At 37.7% G+C, this 14,649-nt stretch overlaps 1 protein-coding gene and 1 long non-coding RNA gene across 7 annotated transcripts in view; one reads left to right on the plus strand and one right to left on the minus strand.

The window, feature by feature from the left end:
- LOC137473027 (uncharacterized) overlaps positions 1-14,649 on the minus strand; it is a 146,808-nt gene that overhangs the window by 92,583 nt on the left and 39,576 nt on the right. The gene's annotated exons all lie outside the window — the stretch shown is intronic.
- Positions 1-14,649, plus strand: part of JAKMIP1 (janus kinase and microtubule interacting protein 1) — an 88,905-nt gene that overhangs the window by 21,878 nt on the left and 52,378 nt on the right. For all 6 annotated transcript variants that reach the window (XM_068188660.1, XM_068188661.1, XM_068188662.1 and 3 more), the window contains 5 exons: positions 7,745-7,954; positions 8,604-8,723; positions 10,553-10,699; positions 11,300-11,440; positions 14,589-14,648. In XM_068188660.1, coding sequence (XP_068044761.1) covers positions 7,745-7,954; positions 8,604-8,723; positions 10,553-10,699; positions 11,300-11,440; positions 14,589-14,648 — 678 coding nt within the window. The remainder of the gene's footprint in view (positions 1-7,744; positions 7,955-8,603; positions 8,724-10,552; positions 10,700-11,299; positions 11,441-14,588; position 14,649) is intronic.

Raw genomic sequence — 14,649 nt, forward strand, 5'->3', positions numbered from 1 at the left:
TATAAAATAGACCAAATTTGCTTAACCACAAAATCATTAAGATTCCACTGATTGTATTAGTTGCACAATAAGGTTCCTGTTTAAGAGGGCACACAGTACACCAGATGAATTAAATTTGCATATTTCAATTGTACTTTCAAGTAGCCTTATAAAAATTGTCCAAAGAGCAATGTGACAGTACTGCAGATTCATACTTGCAAGACAAAAAATCCTTTTGCTGCTAAGAGCATCAAAATAAAATAAATTGTTTTCAAGGGGTAATTTTTAGAAGTTCCTGAGCAGCAGTGATTTATACAAATGCAATATTTAAATGTCCTTCATCTCCCTAGTCTAAATTTTATTGCTGCATAAATAAAAAACTTCTTCCAGTGTGAAACACTGCTTCTGTCTGTTGTTTCCCAAATAACTATAATGCAGGGCATGAAAGAATATAATTCAAACTAATAGATTAAGCAGTTTTTAAAGGTAGAAGTCCAGACATTTTCACTGAAACGTCTCTTCAAGAGAAAAAACATGTTATGGAATGAGCTCATGTATCATTCATATTACTTTTTTAAAACTAATATTTTAGTTTTTGTGTCTGTGTGTAGTACAGCATCTCACATTCTAAGTGAAGGCTTCTGAAAAGTTTTTTTCAGAATTAGGAATTAGGTTGCTCCAGTTTAGGACAGCCCAAAATTTCAACTTCACATCCTTCACAAATTCATATTTTCTAACCTTGCACAGCTCTTAATATGGTTATCTGTCTATCTGTCCTTAGTAAGGATTATACTCCTACTAATAAGGTGTCTATGTCTTTGGTATGATTTAGCATTGGGAGTATGATACAATCATGGAAAATTTAGATGGTGAGGGTGCTCTCAAGGCCAGCTGGTCCCATGTCCTGCTTGAAGCAGTGCTGCTTTGAAGGTTGGATCAGGTTGCTCTGGGCCTCCTCCAGTCCAGCTTGAAAACCTCCCAAGATGGAGATCAGCAGTGACAGCCTGCCCTAAAGCCCAGTCACTGTGAGATTTCTTTCTTGTTCTTCTCCTTTGGATTGTCACTACTGTCCTCTTGCTGTGTGTCTAGGAGAAGCATGTACTTTGTTCATGGCTGTATTCCCCTTTGGATGGCTCAATGGATATCAGCCATTGTAACGCATCCTGCCTGCTTCCTGTGGCTGGCTGAGCGAGCCCGGCACCTTCGCCATTCCCTCAATGCTGGATGCTGCAGCCCCACAGTGGTCTTACTGGCCTTCCTCCAGTTATATGGCACTTAGGCCAGTTTGTCAATACCTTCTTTTTTGTGCTGGGGAGCCCAGAAGTGGCTTTGGTGCTCCTGGTGTAGTTTCCCATGTGCTTAATAAAAGGCTAAATCTCTTTTGGTACATCCCTCCTGGTTTCACCCAGTATCAAGTTCACTTCAATCATTGCAAGCTCTCACCACTGACCCATATCCAGCTTGCCCTACAGGATGCAAAGATCTTTCCTTTTGTGTTTCTATTTTTTCTCTTTTCTTTCTTCCCATTGCAAAACTTACGACTTCAATTGGCATCCAACAGGCACTTGAGCTCTCCCAGGGGCAGGGCTTTGTATCTTTCTCAGGCAAACTTTATGAGGGTGTCTTGGCTCATTTCTGCAACATGTCAAAAAGTTCCTCTGAGTGGTCTTCCTATCCTCTAGTGTGGTGACAGCTCCCCCAAATTTGGTATCATCTACAAATATGGGGAATAGTGCGTTCCATTTCTTCATATGGGCAATTGACATGAAAAATAATAGAAGCAAAAGTTTAGCGCTCCACTGAACCCCAAATTACCTACTGAAGGGAACAGTTCTCTAATAACATTCATGTTCTGCTGCATTACCATTACTAGGATTTTGCCATTTTGAGGCAATCATATCTTTATGCTACTTTCATCACTGGGGGCAATGCAGAGACATTTGTCTCTGAAAATTCTGGAGCAGAGGGACAGTTGGCAGGGGCACTCCCTGCTGGCCTGAGGAGAAGGGTGGAGCCTGGCTTTTCTCTCTTCACTTGTGCACTGGCACGTGTGCATGAGTTTTGACTCCTAAGCAGTCTTGAATTTTGAGACTGGAAAGCTGAGCTTTGAATCATCTTAGGCAGTCGTGCATGGCTGGGCAGAGCTGCAGTGTGCTGCTTCTCAGCCGCTTAACCCCACATGTATTTCACGCACAGCTGCTGATATCAAGTGGTAGGCTGCTCCCTGGATTTTGCCATCTGTTTGAGACACGTGTTTCAGCTGCATTCCAAGGCTGAGCTAATCTGCAGAAGAGACCCACCACCTCCAGCTTTGTAGGACTGCAAATAATACTTGCCTTTCTGCCCTCTGAAGATTTATGCTTCTTCTCTTAGGAGTTCACAGGGCAGCATTCCAGCCAGATGTTGTTTTTCCCTGAATCAAGCAGATCTAATGAAACCTTTTTCATAGTGCAGGCTCAGCATTTTGTGTTTGTTCTTAATATTTTCTAATAAGTGGAAGGTCACAAATTTGACTTCTATATCTCCTTACAAAATTTGGAACAGTATTTAAAACTCACAAAAGTTACATATGTTGTAGCACCCAGTAAAAAAAAATCTCCTAAAGTTTGTATTACTTAGTTTTGCTACATTTTTTTCTTTTTGACTTCTTGTTCATTACAGAACTGCCAATGAACTTAGTATAGGTAATAGGAATAAGTAATAGGTAATAGGAAAAATCCAGTAGTAGCGGTGGTAACTCGCTTTTGAGAAAGATGTGAGAAACCTCTTTATCAGTAAGTTCTGGAGTTTTCTGTCCATGTGGTGTTTCTTGTATAATTTATCAAAATTTCTAATGAGATTTACATACTTCAGTAAAATATGTGGGAAAAGCTACTAAAAGGAGGAAATTATTGACTGTTGGTTTAGAAAAATCACACATGAAATTAAGAATAACCCCTATGCACTTCTGTCTGTGACCCTTATTATTCCGTGGAATGGTTGGCATCTCTTGTCCTTTTATGCTCTAAGTGTCCCAAATAGGCAGCAAACATTTATTTGAATAACTGACCATGTCTGTTGTAGGGAATACTATGCACAGCTCTGGAATATTTTAATTCTTTTCTCCACATGGGCTTTCAGCTTGGGATATTGTTGTTAAGTCTTAGTGTCCCTTTATAAATATAAAAGATATTAATTCTTTTTGGTTCAATCTTTACCTGTTTGTTTTGGGGGTTTTTTTGAGTAGCATCCATCTTCTTTTTGTTCTTCATGGTAACCAGCAATCCCTCTGTCATGATAGCTCTATTTTCAGTCTCAGGCACTAAGTATAGTGCTGAGTATAAAGGTTAATTAAATTTCTACTGGAGAAGACCACTGTAGAATTTTGTTCTGCAGTTGGCTAGGAGATAACTTTGACAAGGATGGGTAAAGAGGAAGGTCTTACACTTGGCAATGCAGCAGCTGGCTTTTTCCGCTTTGGAAACTGAATATGTCATTGCCTTGATAGATGTGGCCTTTAATTCCCTGGGAATTTCTCTTTCAACTTCATGAGAGACTAAAGTTCCCCCAAAGGTCTCTGACTTTCTTTCACTGCAGTCATTGAAGTGTGGCATAATTGGCAGGGGATGCTTTTTCTAATGACTGGCTTGGTTCTCTTTCATGTTTGATAAATATTATTAAAAGACTCATTTCTGCTCATTTCTCTTAGCTGTGAGGGGGCAGTTAGATACATATTCTTAGGAACCTGGGTAATTTTGACACAGGCTGTAAATGCTAGCCCTTCATTGACATAATGCAGGTAGTGTCTGTGTTCAGCAACTAACATTTGACAGCACAAAACCCCTGGAGAAATTATATTTAAAAAGCTCTAATTTTAACCAAGACCTCCAGAGTTACTTATGCTACTCAAAGTGATTTCTCAGTAATTTGTCTCTGCAGCTGCTTGCAAATGATCTTATTTTCTTTAAATCCTCTTTCAGAGGGTATTTCTGCTACTTTTCTTCTCAAGGCCTATAATTGAAAATACGTTCTAGCCTCATGTTGCTCCACTGTCTTCCTACCACAGACTTTCTGTACTGACTTGTACCACCCTTAAATACATAAAGAAAAATAATCACTGTTCTAAAGTACTTTAGAATCCATGCAAAAGAATATGAACGAGTTCATGTGACCCTGTTATACTTGGTAGCTGCAAAAAGTGGGCAAATTTGTTTTAAACTGAGAACAAATTTGAAACCTAAACAACACTTGGAAGGAATTTCTGGGATTATGTATTTGATATATACAATATATGTGTTGCACAATGCATGATTGGGATGTCATTATGCTAAACATGTTGGTAGAAGAGATGGTATCTATCCTCTGTGTCTTGTTGAGAGGTCTCAAATGAGTTGCAGAACAGGCAGGAATCCATGAAAGCAGTGGTGGGAGTTAGTGCATGCAGGTTTCAGTTGTCCCATGATGGTCCTTCAAGTACAATGCCGTGGTAGAAAACATGAAGACACTTCTTAATCTGATCTGCTGAAGGGTTTTTGTGCCTGAAAGCTTTCTTATCAACTTTGTCACTTAGTCTAATAAAAAATGCTCCTTCTCTTTAAGACCATGTAGATTCTTAGAGAGTCTTGGCTACGACAGCATTGCTTCCACAACATGTGATGGATTAAAATAGAAGCAGCAGGGAAACTGGATTAATCCATTTTAATTTTCATTTGCCTAATGGAAGATATGCTTCTCCCCACTGAAATAGAGACCATAATACATATGTCTAAAATACATACCTAATTCATATCTAATTACATTAGTTGGTTGGCCTTTATGCTGCCAGCTTTTTTTTCCTTCGTGTAACAAATTGTGGCTCCGGTGGTTCTCCAGTGGGACAGAACTGACATGGAGGCTTTGTTTGAGCTTTTACAGCTATTAGAATATATAATAGTAGGCTAAACTGAAGTCTTCTTCTGTGGCAGGTTATGTTCAGTTTACACCTAAGCCATCTCTCTCTTTTCCCTTGTTATGTGACTCCTCTTTCATTGCCTCCTGAGCCCCTGACATACCAGCTCTTCCACATGGAACTGAGGGAGGTTGCATTGCTTTAAAATACTTCTCTTCCTTTTTTTTCCCCACTCTGGACCAATTTGTGCTCTCTGTTAAGAAAACAGGCAAGGAAGATGAACAAATTTGCTCTGCACCATGCAAGGCTGAAAAAGATAGTCTTTGGGTGAGATTGCAGTAGAGGTAAGAAAATTGAGACATTAACTAAGTCAGTGCAGTTACATTGCATGAACAGAGGGTGTAACCATTCCCTTGAAGAGAGCACAATTGTACTGACTCCCATGCTTCTGAAGCACAATTTGGATGCATTCTTGATGCAATTCTAATCATCTTTATCAATTTGTGGTAAGGTAGTTGCTTAGAAATGCTTTGGTCTGATGGTTTGTGCTTATTAAAAACTAAGTGCTGTTGCAGTGTTCTGTGTATTTGTGTGTGTGTGTGCAGAGGTTCTCTAGTACATATCTGTAACTTTAAATAGAAACCCAATAAAAAGGGATCTTCAGTCATTGCTGTTTCATTATATTAGTGTTTCAAAGACTTTTATGCTTGACTTAAACATTGGTTGTTATCTGAAAGATTCACCAGGTGTAGATTTTTGTGGGAGGAAAAAGAGTAATAGGAAAAGCAGAGGAGAATTATGCCTTCCCTTAACCCTCACCTCAAAGCCATGCTCTTTCATGGCGTTGCTTTCTAATTTGTTTGAGCTTGTGTGCTTTAATCAATGGAAGTGTGAGGGGAGGGTGATGTGGGTGTGACTGCACTGGTCACATCTGTTTCAAAGGATCAGTTCTGCCTCAGTTCAGCAAGTACCAAGGTTGTTGCTTTCCTTTTTTCTTCCAACTTAAAGCCTATGTCATTGCATTTACCATTAAGTTGTGAGAACAGGAAGAGTATGAAATGCACTACTAATTGAGTACCTTGAATTAGGGCTTCATATGTAAGCTTGGGTCCTCATATTGAATGTGTGCCTTGCCTGGGCAGATTCCTGTGTCAGTTATGTGGATGTTCAGTATGAACACCTGTGTCATTGAAAGCTGAACTGTCCACAGTATTTGGTTACATGACATTTTTTCTTCCCAAGGGCTCCCTTATAGATCAGCGTGCCTGACAGATAGCATTCAGTAAATGAGGCAGCTGCTTAATTTTTGTCATTGTTGTTCACTGCACAGTCCCTTCTGAAATCCTGCATGTTGCAAATTCTTCCATTAATAAAAACTGCATTCTTTCCTGCAAGTCCTTTTTTGGCACACTTGGAAGTCTCACAAACATGAGTTGACATACTGGGAAGTCTTGTTTTTATTTTCTGTACGAGGAGTTGGGACACAGCAACTTTTCTAAATCAGGGAAGAAATCTCCATCTGAACGAATCTTTGTCAGTTCCAGTTAGAACTTCAGAGTAGTCTAGACCAGATTATTCACTTCAAATCTGACCTTTTTATCTTTGATCGTGGTTCAGCCAAGCCATCTCCAGCCAGTCAGGTTCTTTACACAAACTAATTTCACATGCTTTGTAGACTGTGAAAGGATTAAGACAAAAGTCCTGAAGAAGCAAATTGCGTCTGATCATGTAATCTCATTGTGTTTAATCCTGTAAATCACTCTGATTGAACTATAAATTACTTCTAGTATGTCTTTTTTTTTCTTTTCCTTCGTTTGTCTTTAGGTGTAACTTGACATAAAGGACTTCTGTGGATGTAGGACTATAATAAACAACAAACATATGATTTAACTACTTCATTTTTTTATTTTTTCAGAATAAAAATTTACTTCCAAAATTCCATGCATTTATGTTGGCCAAGAAAGCAGTTTTGTAAACTGGAGGAGAAACAGCACAGTTCCAATAAATATATTGTTAATGGTTAATGTTCTTGTTAAGAAATCTGTTTCTATAGTAACTGCTGCAGATTGTCATTTCCTCTAGCATTTGGAATAGTACCAAAATGAATTTAACACTGATGCTGCGAGGGACAAATCCTATGAGAGCTGCAGTAGATCACTGTGAGCAGTGTGCTTTATTTGGTATGGAGATGTATGAACACGCAGTTCAGTAACCAGAGAGGGTGTTTAAGAACTCTTCTTCCTACCCTTTATTCTAATGGTCTGTGTGCACTTATTTTTTCCTTCTACACAAAGACTAGTCCTCATTTGAATCTTATAACAAGGGCACATAAAATACATAGGTATGCTTAAGATTTTAAGTTTAATTATTGTGCATGTATATGCTACTAATTACAAATGTCTGTGAAGAGATTCACCACCACATGATATTCACTAATAAAGAGGGAATCAACATGGGGCAAATGTCTGTGGCTCAAGCTTTGAAACAAAGCCCAGGTGAGTTTTAAAGGCTGTGTTTGTCTTATATTTTACTAGTTGTGTTTCTTTCCTGAAACATTGTAAAAGCAGATTTTTCTTCTCCGTATAGAAATGTGTGTCCTCAGGTGAACTGGATGTTTTCAATGGCTATGTATTCTGTTTCACTGCATGTTTGCATCTGGTTTTCTTTGTCTCTTGAGTTGAGACTAGACCAAGGAAACTCTTGATCAAGTGAAGGCTGAACCTTTTTTAAGGACAGAGAAAAAGACTACAGAGAAGATTTTCTTTTTGGCAGACACAGATTCAGTGCTGGTGTAATTCTGAGAGAAACAGAACTTTGTTTTTGCAAATGTGTATGTTTGCATGCCGTGTGCAGTTGGGGATGTTACAGAAACTTCCTTCATGCATTATTTCTTTCTAGATGGACGAGATAAAAGGCAAAGACAGGGTGATTCTGGCTCTGGAGAAGGACCTTGGTGTCCAGGCAGGCCATACACAGAAATTGCTCCTTCAGAAAGAAGCTTTGGATGAACAGCTTGTCCAAGTGAAGGAGGCAGAACGATACCACAGTAGTCCTAAGAGGGAGCTTCCTGCAGGAGTGGGAGATATCAGTGAACTGATGGGAAGTCCGGTAAGAAAATGGTGTTTTCTCTGAAGTTCAGCTCTGGAAAACTGCCTGGGTGTTCACATTGGTTTTGTGGTTACTACTAGGACCAGTTAATGGTAAATGGCCTGGTGCTGCACTGTGCTGTTTTACTGATGGTTTAAAAACTCCTTGGACCTCTTAAATTGCAAAGAATGTTGAGAAATATTTGGATATAGAACTTCCAGAATTTACACTGTGATCTTGATCTGTGAACCTCCATATTTTCTCACTGTTTCATTAATTTAGGAATATTTTAACCAGTAGAAAATAGGTACTATACTTCTCAAAAACTGAGCCATGTGATTTTAATCTATGTTCTTTACACTGGAACTGTTTTAGCTGAGAGTAGGAAATCTGGTGAGAAGAAACCTGCTATATATGAAATATTATTTACCTCAATATTTTTTTTAATTGTTAAACTTTACATGCATTTCACAAGATGCTGTTCATGAAGCATTTCCCCAGGAGCTTATTATTTAGTATTTCAGTTAATTATAGTAAGTTTTCTAGATACTGATGTACGAGTCTGTTTTAAACATACAAAATACAGTTGCTAAGCTATGATATTGAACTATAGACAGTAAAATATTTTTTAAAAAGTAATTTTATAAATCTATATGTTTTTGATGTAAAGGAGCAGCATCTGGATGAACGAGATATGCGGAGATTTCAGTTAAAAATCGCTGAACTGAATGCTGTAATAAGAAAGCTGGAAGACAGAAATACTCTACTAGCAGATGAAAGAAATGAACTGGTAAATTAATTAGTAATAACACAGATGGTGACTGGGAGGGCATCTTTATGGCAAAAGATTTAATGTTGGAAAGTCAGTGTTATAAATAATTTACGAATTAGTCCTGGTTGGCCTCAGTCAATTATATCTAAATGTAACAGAGATTTCTAAAGAAATTAATCTTGTGACCATAGAAGACATGGATGGAATCTTTCCTGTTCCACAAAAATAAAAATTTACAGATTTGTGTCGCGGTCATAATAATCAAATTAACTGGTATATTGCCTGTAGCACTGTGTAATGTTGTTGTGTAAAACATGCATAATCCATGCACTAAAATTGCTGTATCCATCCTTTTGAAATTTGTTTCTGTGACATGCTTATGCTAGCCAGGAGTTAAAAAAGCTTTCTTGTGCTAGTGATGAAAAATCTGCCATTTCTCAAGGGAGGTCTCTTAAGTAGGTGAAATTATGCTAGAAGAGGAATAGTAACTTACACAACAAAGGATATGACATGAATTTTAAGAATGATTTTTATTAGATTTTATCACTGCTTAATTGCTTGTACTGAGGTTAATGTTAAAATGCCCATTGACTGCAATGGGAGGTGAGTTTCACAGTAGGAGTTTTTACACATGTCCTTTAATGCCCTAAATCTAGTGGCAGTAGAAAAGATTTTTCCTTCTAAAAAGATGGAACCTATATATCTGATTCTAATATTATGTTGAGGGCTGAAGTGGTGCCATGTGTCGGTCCTGTAGATGAGTAAAACATTGATGTCTTTGTGACACATTGAAATCTCCCTCCTTGATAATCCTTTCTGTGGGCCTGAATAATTCAAAACATCCCTGAAGAATGCTGAAGTATTGCAATGTATCCTTCAGTGTCCCTCTAGATGGAGGGCATGTGTGACTCAGTCAAATGCTCTTCTTGATTCTAGATTCAGTGGCATAAGAAATATATTTTGAAAGACATGTGGAGCAGGTTTTATATTATGAGACAATAGTACACATTAAATCAGTAGTATCAGGAAGGCCACGTGATTAAGAACTGTGAAAAATAATTTTCTTAAGAGTGAAACAGAAAACCAAATACTCAGTGACTTTATCTCAGGAAAACAAATATGATCTCTTTCTCCTTTCCAGATAAAACTTAGCAAATTTAAAAATCTTTTGACTGAGAAAAATAGATTTCTTTTGTTCCAAACAAAACACCTCATGGAGTAAAAATGGTGAAATATGAAATACACACAAATGCAAGGAAGAGCAGTAATTTGCTTCATGTAATTGTCTAACATCATAAAACCACAGGAGCAAAATTGAGCAGCTTGAAAATGTCAGCAGAATGCTGAGATTGAATCTGTGCCCTCTGGCTGACTTTCTCATTGCTCTAATTATGCATTAAGAGGAAGAAGAGTGTCCTCCTCTTAAGGGATGGCTAAATTGGTGAAAACAACTTGTCTGGAGACCTAGTAGGTCACAAGAACTATGATACAAATATATCATAGTTACCAGAACGACCCAAATCTCCCATATCTGATTAATATAATATATAAGAAGCTTATATATATTGAGATTAGTTTATTAAAAAATCACTATGGATCACTGTAAGTGTTTGCCAAGAGCAAAATACAGTGACCAGATTTAGTGTTTTGGCAGACAATATAAAAATGCTATGTCTTACTTGTTTGGACTGCTGTAGTTCTTAGTTCAGCAGTGGTATATGTTGGATGCATTTAGCAGAAGAGCTAAACTTTCTGAATTAAGAAAAGCAAGTAGAAACACACCTATTTTTTCTTTCCTTCAAAAGTAAACTAAAGCACAGCTAAGTTTGTTCCTTTGCCATTTGCAGCTGAAACGTTCTCGGGAGACAGAAAGTCAGCTGAAGCCTTTGGTAGAAAAAAATAAGAGGATGAGCAAAAAAAATGATGATATGTTACAATGTATCCAGAGAATGGAAGAGAAAATAAAAAATTTATCGAGGGAAAATGTAGAACTGGTAAGTAACCATCTCTGGTAAGTAATCATCTCCAACATCATGTTATGAGAGCACACTGCACACAGTTACTTTGAGGTGGAAGGGTTTGTGAGGCTTTTATTCTAACAAACAGATCAGTCTCCACAGTGGGATGGTGCAACTGTCAAATGCAGACAATATAGCTGAATACTCATAGTCTAAATTCAGAGTGGCATGTGCTTTGTGTTGTATCAATTCACACTGATTAAGAGAAAGGAGCCCAGATAGATAAAATGTTTTTGCAGGCTGTAAAAAGCTGTGACTAAAAATCAGCTTTAATAAATACTGCTTTTATGATTAGAAGTCAGAACTGAATTTGAGTGCATGCACTATGCTAGATCACTGAGTTCACTTGTCTGCTAATTTTTTTTTCTCAGGCTGTTCTTTGATTCTGTTCTAAAATATCTTATGTGAGAGATTAACACAGAGCCATATAGAATGTGAGGGTTTTTTTTGTTTGAAAGAGGCCTTGTGTTGTAGTGGATGGGTTAAAAGAATTCTTGGTTGCTACATCACACATGAGAGTTTTTCTCCTGTTGCAGCAAGACACTTTAAAACATTCTTTGTTTTTTATTTTTGTAGAAAGAAAAGTTATCTGCACAACCAGCACTGAAGAGGCACACATCTTTGAATGATCTCAGCAGCACACGAGAGGAACAAGAAATTGAATTCCTTAGACTGCAAGTCAAAGAACAACAGCATGTTATTGATGATCTCACAGTGGTAATGTTTATGACTGGTATACACATGTGCATGCACACACATCTATAGGCAAGCTAAAGATTTGAGAGGAATGTTTTAACTCCAGTTGTACTAGTGATATAGAAATACTTCTTTGGTGTCAAAGGGTTTTTGTTTTTTCTCAGGTAGTGAATGAATTTTTTTGGAATGTGTATGAATCTTTGTATTAAAAATATTTACCTATTATGAGCTGCTTGTGAAAAAAAGTGCATCATCAGCCTTACTTAGAAAACTGGCTGTCAACAAATGAGGAACTTGAGTAAAGGAGACTTTCCAAAACTTCATGACTAAAATGTATTGGATGAAAACCCAAGCACTCCCCTGATCTAGAAGTTCTCCTAAAGGAAGGAAACATGGTGTTGTTAATTTCACCTGGCTAAGCGTCTCTAGCTGAGCTGGCTGTACAAGCTGTATTTAAACAAGATGGGGAGAACTCTGTGTGGTTCATCAAAGCAAAGGTGGCAGCATGGGTTAGGATTAGAATTGCACAGCTGCTGTCCTCTGACTCCAAAGGCTTCTGAAGGTGATGCTCATGGATATTTGCAGTGTTTGATCAGGAACCCTTCAAGTTGTGTTTGATGAGGAGTCTTTCAAGTTGTGTTAGAGGTGTTTAGTGCTATTTAGTGCAATTTGTGATAAACCCTTCTGGTGCTGGCAGAAATTACACATAATCTCTGAGAGACCCTTGCCATTCTGGAGCAGCATCTGGAACTCAGGCAGACTCAGACATCTCAAATGGCACTACTGACTGCTACAAATGGTAAAAAAATTTAAGAGCCTTCTGTCCAAATAGAAAATTAAACAATTGGATACATCATTGAAAATAAAAAGAGAAGCTCTAAAAAGGAAAAACAAGAAGGTCTGTTATTGCTGTATGTGGAACATTGTCTCAGTTCCTGGCCTTTCCTCTGAGATTTTGACCCAGGATTTTTCTCTGAAATCAGTGCCAAAGTTTGATGTCTGTGTGCACTCTCCAGTGTCACAGTGTTACAAGCAGTAGGATTTTACTCAGATGTTATGATGTAGGGTCTGGTCCACAGAGTGATGCTGCTTTAGCTTCCAAATAAAACTGCATAGGTAGGGATGGTGATATGACATTAGATGTGCAGTATATGGCAGATAAAACCTCTCTTATATTTCAGTGCAAAGTGGGTGTGAAAGGACTCTCTTTTTACTGTTTCAGCTAGTGATATGAGGAAATATATTGTATCCTGACTTTGGTCAAATAATATTAACTTGTGTTTAGTGTGAAAGTAAAATAAATAAATATTTTAAAATATTGTTTCATTTTTGCTTTGTTTCCTACTTACAGATACTATTCCACTTGCAGAAATTATTTAAATTTTTAACTAGGAAACTTCTTTGGTTCCGGCACAAACTAACTGAGCCTTTGCCTTCTATGTGAGTGCAGTGGAATTCTGCACACTGTTGCTTTTGAGCTCTCTTTTCTGGCCCAAACCACACCTCTACAGACTACAAAAGTATCATAGTTACCAAGAATGACCTCTGTGTCCCATATCTGATTAATATAAAAATCATCAGCTTAACTCCAGCTGAGACCAGTATGATACATGGAAATAAGAGCAGTAGTCTTAGGCAGTAGGGTTGTCTGATTAACAGTGATGATTAACACTGATTAACAGTGTCATCTGTAGGGTATCTTTGATGCTGTTGAAACCTTGTCAACATGACTCTTCTCACAACAGGGTGTTCTGGTCAGTTCTTAAAAGGAAAGCTGTCAAGGTAAACTCAGATGACTGCAAAAGATGCTAGTGGCTTTTAATTGGCATTATTATTGTTCTGGTAGCTTGATTTATATTGAGGCAGTAAATTAAGCAGTCTTCTTACAAACAAGACTAGAAACAGGAAGGATTGGGATTTTGGAAGTGTTTGTTCCTTCTGCACTGCATTTGTTTGGATGCCTGCTTGGGAGGCAGAATACCCCACTTAATGCAGGAATTGTGCCTTAAGTGGGCATCTGAGAAGAGAGCACTCTTCTTTAACAGTATAAAGTTCAACTGTCTGTTTTTTTAGCTTAAAATGTTACATTATTCTGCAGCTTGAAATACCTGCACCATTCTACCTTGGCAGTCATTACTTTTCCTTATTTTTCATACCACATGTATTTAAGGTGCTGTGTAAGTTGTACTTCTCTCAGTTATTTTGCATTTTCCAAAACATTTCATGGAACAATGTGCTGATAAATAATTTTGTTGTGATTTCTGCTGTGAGCTTCCTATGTTTCCAGTTTCTGAACTGTATGCAAAGCAAATAACTGAATAGAATAATACCATGCAGTGAGCAATAACTGCTAAAGAAGCACTTGGAACTGCAATCTGTCTTTTAAAAATAGAGGTGCTGCAAACAAAGATGCAGAGCTAAGGAAAGAATCAGAAAAAAACAAGAAGACAGAGCACCTGCCTCCTGTGTTGTTGGGGTTTTTTTGCTTTCTCCTTCACATTTTTTTACCTTCTCTTCCTCCTCTTCTCCTTTGGAATTTGAGGCAGTATTCTTGGATTTAGACGAACATAAATCTTGCATTTGCAGTCATGACCTCTTCATGTTATGGTATAGTTTATTGTGATCTTGCACCAAAACTGGAGTAGAAAAAAGACAGCAACTAAGTTGACTGAGACTGAGTGCCTTTGGATTTGCGACTTTTGCCCTACAAGAATAAGTCAGATGTAAAACAGTATCTGCATATGCATGCTTGTATATCAGAATATATCTGATACAATAACTTTTAATTACTAAGACTGGACTAATTTTTGGCTACCGACCTGCTTCTTCAGGATGGTTGAACACTGGAGTGACACTCTGAATTCTGATTCCATAGTGAGCATTTTGGTAAAAGAGTCAAAAGAACTGTCAGAGATCTGTGCTCAGTATTTAACAAAGCCTTTTCTTGCCAACTTCCCATCAAATGCGTGAAGTACGTGGCTGAAGGTTTGTTTGCTAAAGGCATAAAGCTGCAGTACAGTGTGGTGTAACATGGTGTTATAAAGGATAAAGACATCATGTTAGCTTTACCAGAGGCTTAAAGAAAATGTTAATGATATTTCTCTGTGTTAGACATATCTAAGTATAGTTTTAAAACAAACCCATACCAAAATGTTCTCTTTCCTTCTAGGAAAGAGAACGGTTATTGCGGTCTAAAAAACAGAGGAGGAAAAGTCTGAAGCCTCCAAAGG

Source organism: Anomalospiza imberbis, chromosome 4, assembly GCF_031753505.1.
Source record: "Anomalospiza imberbis isolate Cuckoo-Finch-1a 21T00152 chromosome 4, ASM3175350v1, whole genome shotgun sequence".
Lineage (NCBI taxonomy): Eukaryota > Metazoa > Chordata > Aves > Passeriformes > Viduidae > Anomalospiza > Anomalospiza imberbis.